At 40.7% G+C, this 5005-nt stretch overlaps 1 protein-coding gene across 1 annotated transcript; it reads right to left on the bottom strand.

Moving 5' to 3' along the window:
• Nucleotides 1–2234: 2234 nt before the first annotated feature.
• On the bottom strand, nucleotides 2235–2573 carry LOC114580974 (the record flags this gene model as incomplete). The annotated part of the gene is given in 1 exon segment (XM_028700082.1): nucleotides 2235–2573. A coding segment is annotated over 1 exon segment (339 nt), but the record flags the coding sequence as incomplete, so codon positions are not given.
• Nucleotides 2574–5005: the final 2432 nt, after the last annotated feature.

Below are 5005 nucleotides of genomic sequence, written 5' to 3'. Positions count from 1 at the left end.
GATCCGAGAGAGGATTGAGCTTGGTTCTCATTCGCCGTGCGAATCATGGTGCAGGCAATGCTGAACTCCCTTTCTCTTTCCCCTTTGTTTCGCTGTTTCATCTGGTTCAGGCGGAATATTGGTTGTTCCTTCACTCGTGTTCGATCTGCGTCAGTGTGAGTGCTGACTTGTTTCTTTTGTCCATGCGTTGCCGGATATGGTCATGATGATGGACATTAGGACTTCGGGAGGGCTCATTATTCGCTGTTCGAATATTGGTCAGGGGATTTGAGCCGTTTCTATTCGCTGTTTCGATCTGGTCAGCCGAATGTTGACTCTCCCTTCCTGTTGGCGGGTGCCCGCTAGAGTCGGGAGGATACTTCACCGCCTCTTCATTTCCCCTGTTTTATTTTCCCTGTCTGCGGGGTTGTTGAGTTTTCTTGCTGACCTCTTGTTTCTGCTGTTTCGATCTGGTCAGGCGAACATCGAGTCGTCCTTATTCACTGTTTCGATCTGGTCAGGTGAATATTGGATTTTGCTTCTTTGTCTTGCGTTTCGATCTGGTCAGGCGGACATAGACATTTTGGGAAGCTCTTTAATTTGCTGTTGCGATATTGGTCAGGTGATAATTGAGCTGTTCTCGATTTGCTGTTGCGAATATGGTCAGCAAGATTGTGAACTCCCTTTTCTTTTCCTACTCGTCGTTCACGTGTTTCGATCCTTGGTCAGGTTGAGCATTGAGTTTTTCCCCATCCACTGTTTCGATCTGGTCAGGTTGAATGTCGGGATTTTCTTTCGCCTTCTGTTTGCTGTTTCGATCTTGGTCAGGCAGACACATTGGCTTTTTCTCTTTCTTCTCGGCTCGTGTTCACCTGTTTCGATGGTCAGGTGACCTGGCTCTTCATTCACTTTTCGTCTGGTTCATGGTGAATGTCTGAGCATCTTTTTTTTCCCTTCGCTCTGCTGTTATCGATTGGTTCAGAGCACAGACGTTGGTTCTTTTTCTGATTTCTGCTCATTTCACTCGTTCTGCATCGGTCAGCACGGTGAGCTCGAGTCTTTCTCCCATTCCTGTTCGATCTGCTCAGGTGAATGTGGAGATCTTTCTTTTCCCTTCTGTTCTTGCTTTTTCGATTGGTCAGGCGGAAACGGCCGATTATCTCCGTATTTGATTACTCTTTTGCTTTTCCTTTGATTATTTCTCTTTGATATTCTTCTTTTGATTGGTTCGAAGTGACTGAAATTCCCTTCCCTTTGTATCATCTTTAGATTTTTGTCATTCAGGGTGATCGTTTGAATTCTACTGCGTTCTTTGCAGATTTTTCCTTTCTCTTACCTCCCATTTGGTTGGACGGAATGATTGATTTGTTCCTCTCTCTTTATTGATATTTTGTTCCCATTAGTTGATTGCATTTTCTTAGTAGGTTTCACTAGTTGACCTTGAGGTTGTATTAGAGTAGAAGTAACGCCAACATATACGGTTCACCGTTGTTCTCACGCCATATGTTTGGGGTCGTTTTTAACCTCATTTTGGCTCGATCCTGCTCGAGCGCTTTTCGATCGACTGATTGAACGCGTCGAGCCCAATTCGGAGCTCTCGAAATCGACCCGACTCGAGCCGGATCGGACTCGAACATTGTCTCGATTAAAGCTCGATTAATTTGTCTTTTTATCGCGCCGTACTCGCTTTGGATTTAAATTGATTATTATTTTGGCACTCAATTTTCGTGGCGATTGAATTCATTGAGCCGAGGTCGAGCCCGAATCCACTCAAATCGAGCACAAATTCGAACTGAGCCTTAAATCCGATCTTAGCCCATTTTATCTGATTTTAGCCTGATCCGACGCGATTAAAAGTCATTTGACTTATCTCGATTATTTTGAATTTTTTTTTTTCTAGATCGGGAAATCGTCTCGACGGCTTTTGATCGAGCGAAGTCTGCTGTTTTCAGCCGAAAATCCGCGCCCTCGCGAATTTTCTGCGATCAGGCAGACATCGAGCCGCTCGCTGAAACCTCTTTCGGGGTGATTTCAGAGACCGAAGCGAGCGACAGTGAGAAGCGGGCTTCCTCCTTCGGCAATGGATTCAATTTACTCACGACGAAGGCCTTCAGTTTTTGGAGACTCTCGCCCACGCCTTCGCTCTCTCTCGTTCCCATGCTCCAGCAAATCAAGAAAAAAAAAACTCCTCTCCCCCTCTCAGACCCGAACTCCTTCTCCCCCTCTCTCACGCGTCGCTCTCCCTCTCTGGTTTTCTTCTCCTTGCGTGAGATACCCGACGCCGACCTCTCTCCCTCTCGACCTCCTCTGTTCGCAGAACCCACCCAGTTCGCAGGTCCAGGGGAGACCGACGCCTCCGCTCACGCTCCCTTCTCCTTGCGTGAGATACCCGACGCCAACCCCAGCAAGCCGGATCTCCCCTGTTCGTACGACCCCAGCCGAACCCGAGCCTCCGGCTCTGTCCGACGGCAGCTCCACCGAACCCGAAGCTAGCTCGACGACACCGGCCTCCCTGTGTTCGCGAAACTCCAGCCCGACGCCTCTACGCTTCCGATCTCGCCTGGCCGAAGCTCGTCCGACCCCGAAGCTCTCGGCTTCGCACACCTGACCGAACCCGACACCAGCGTCGCCCCCTTCGAGCTTGTTCGACCTCCTTTAAGGCCGCAGGTAGCTTTCCCTCCTTCCTATTCTTCTTCTTCTCCTTCTTACTTCTCTTCCTTTTCCTTATTTTTTTTTTCCTGAAATGTTTTCTTTATTCTTCATTCTTCTCAACTTAAGTTTTGTGGAAGATTGAGTTGATGAGAAGCTTCACTCATGCAAGGTTTATCTTACTTGATTAGATTTGAAAGTGTGGATAGAAATCTCATGTTGTCTTTATTCTATGAATGTCTAAAGGAATGCTTTCGCTCCCTGTAATAATTTCGCGATGGCTTGCGTAGTTAGTCATAGCATCATGTGTTAATTTGCTTTTCCTACTTGGCTTATTGCTCACGTTGTTTTGAGATGGTCAATTAGTTTATAAATCCGCATTTTGTTTTATGTTACATGATTTAGAATTTAGGTGTGAACTTTGCAAATATGGGAGAAGCCATTTTGATCCCCTATCATGATCATGCATATAAGGTGTTTGGTGGAATACCCTCAAGAGATTTTTGTAGTATCTTTTGGGTGATTTAGTGGATGACAAGTTACACCTATGTAAAACTCTCTTCCTATTGTCTTTTGGCTAAAGTTGAAAGTGTGAGTAGTTTTTTTTTATGATACATTTGTCACTGCATCTCTAGTATTCTTGCTCCTAATAAATGTATTTATTCTCTAAACCAAATGTTTTGGTTCTTTGTGATGATCGCAATTGACTTTGTTATAATGTGTTGTTTTTTTTTAGAACTATCCAAGGTGTTGATTTATTTTGTTCGAGATGGCTAATTAACTCATGAACTCACATTCGTTTTATGTCAAAAGATTTAGAACTTAGGTGTAAACTATAAAATGCATAGGAGGTTCTTTTGATTTCCTCTACCATGGCACGAGAGTAGATGTTGGTCGTAGAGCAATTGTGATTTCCCTAGTTATGTGATTTATATTGCTAGTAACGTGCTTAGCTACGAGAGCTCATTAATGGTGAAATTCGGTTATGTTTTATTTGCTCAAAGCAAGTTTTGCATAAAAGAAAACTTACACATGGTGAAATTTAAAGCCCTTTGCTTCTCTACTATTTAATTCATGTTTCATTTATTAGCATCATCATGGCGACTTGATTAGAAAGCTCTTTTGGTTTATTCACAAAACTTGTCTTGCCTTAAGAAATCTCTTAGAATTTTTTTTTTGAAACATTGTAGATTGTATGTGATGAGTTGGAGAATGCATCTACCATTACTGTTTGTTTTCTTTTTAGTCTTGTCACATTTATTCAATTGTCAGCTAAAAAAATCTCATAGGATGTAGGCAAATTTTGTGTCAATTTTGTATTGCTTACAAGAAGAGTTTGTGTGTAAGATTTCTACTCGTTCATGGGTTGCATCAAATGATGGATTGTTTGGAGTTCCATGTGTAAACTTTCTTTGGGGATTGTGAGAAGCTTGGCGAAACATGTATGCAAGGTGTATGTTTATGCTTGTTGAAAGCTAGTTTTATAATTTTGTTGGCCACCGTGAGTTTTATAATGACACAATTTATATTGTTAGAAGGCATAATTAGCTACAAGGAGTTAGTAAATTTAAATACATTTATGCTTGCTTTAGATTTGGATCCTTTCTTATCCCTTTAAGCTTTTCAAAAAAATGTATGTTGGCAAGTATTAATGCTTTGTGAAAATTCTTACAGTTGTTTTTATGGATTTCTTCCTCAATTGTTTTGTAAAAAAAAAATTCGATTTGAAGACCTTGCATCTTTGTCTTTTTTTTTTTTTTTTTTTTTACTTTGAGAATTCGTTGGAGGAGTCGCATATTTGTGTTGATTTTTTTTAGCATGAAGTTTGTTTAATATGGGCCAAAGAAGTGAAGTGGTAACAAGTTCTTTTAGTCTCTTTTATAGAATTGAGATATAAGTGTTAGAACTCTTTTCATTGGATATTCTAAATTGTGATGGCATTATTGAATTCCTCATTAAGTTTTTTTTTATTGAAATGGAATCAATTGTATTAGTTTCATGAATGGAAGATTATTACATGCATGACTGGATATTTTATTAGGAGATTTTTTATGTATGATTATATTCATATCATTCCACTTACGCTTGACTTGATAATGTAGCTATGGAAATTTATTAGAGAATCTTCATGCATATTTGGGTTGTAGCATATGTGGATGTTTTAATGAAGAGAGTGTTGGTTTAACTTGTAAAATGGTTATGATTTGTTTTATGGTTTAAAATCTGAAAAATACATGAATTGCTTTTGAAGTTAATGAATCGCCTTCTTGTATCTTTTTTGTTATAAGGCTTAATGAGTGTGTTTTGCATTCGAGAGGTTTTGTTTCAATGAATTTTGCGGAATCGGCTTGTGTTGAGATTCTATGTGTTTTTCGGT

Source organism: Dendrobium catenatum, unplaced genomic scaffold (genome assembly GCF_001605985.2).
Source record: "Dendrobium catenatum unplaced genomic scaffold, ASM160598v2 fragScaff_scaffold_1447, whole genome shotgun sequence".
NCBI classification, from domain to species: domain Eukaryota; kingdom Viridiplantae; phylum Streptophyta; class Magnoliopsida; order Asparagales; family Orchidaceae; genus Dendrobium; species Dendrobium catenatum.
Note: the sequence above shows the minus strand (reverse complement) of the source record. Positions and strands in the feature narration are given on the sequence as shown.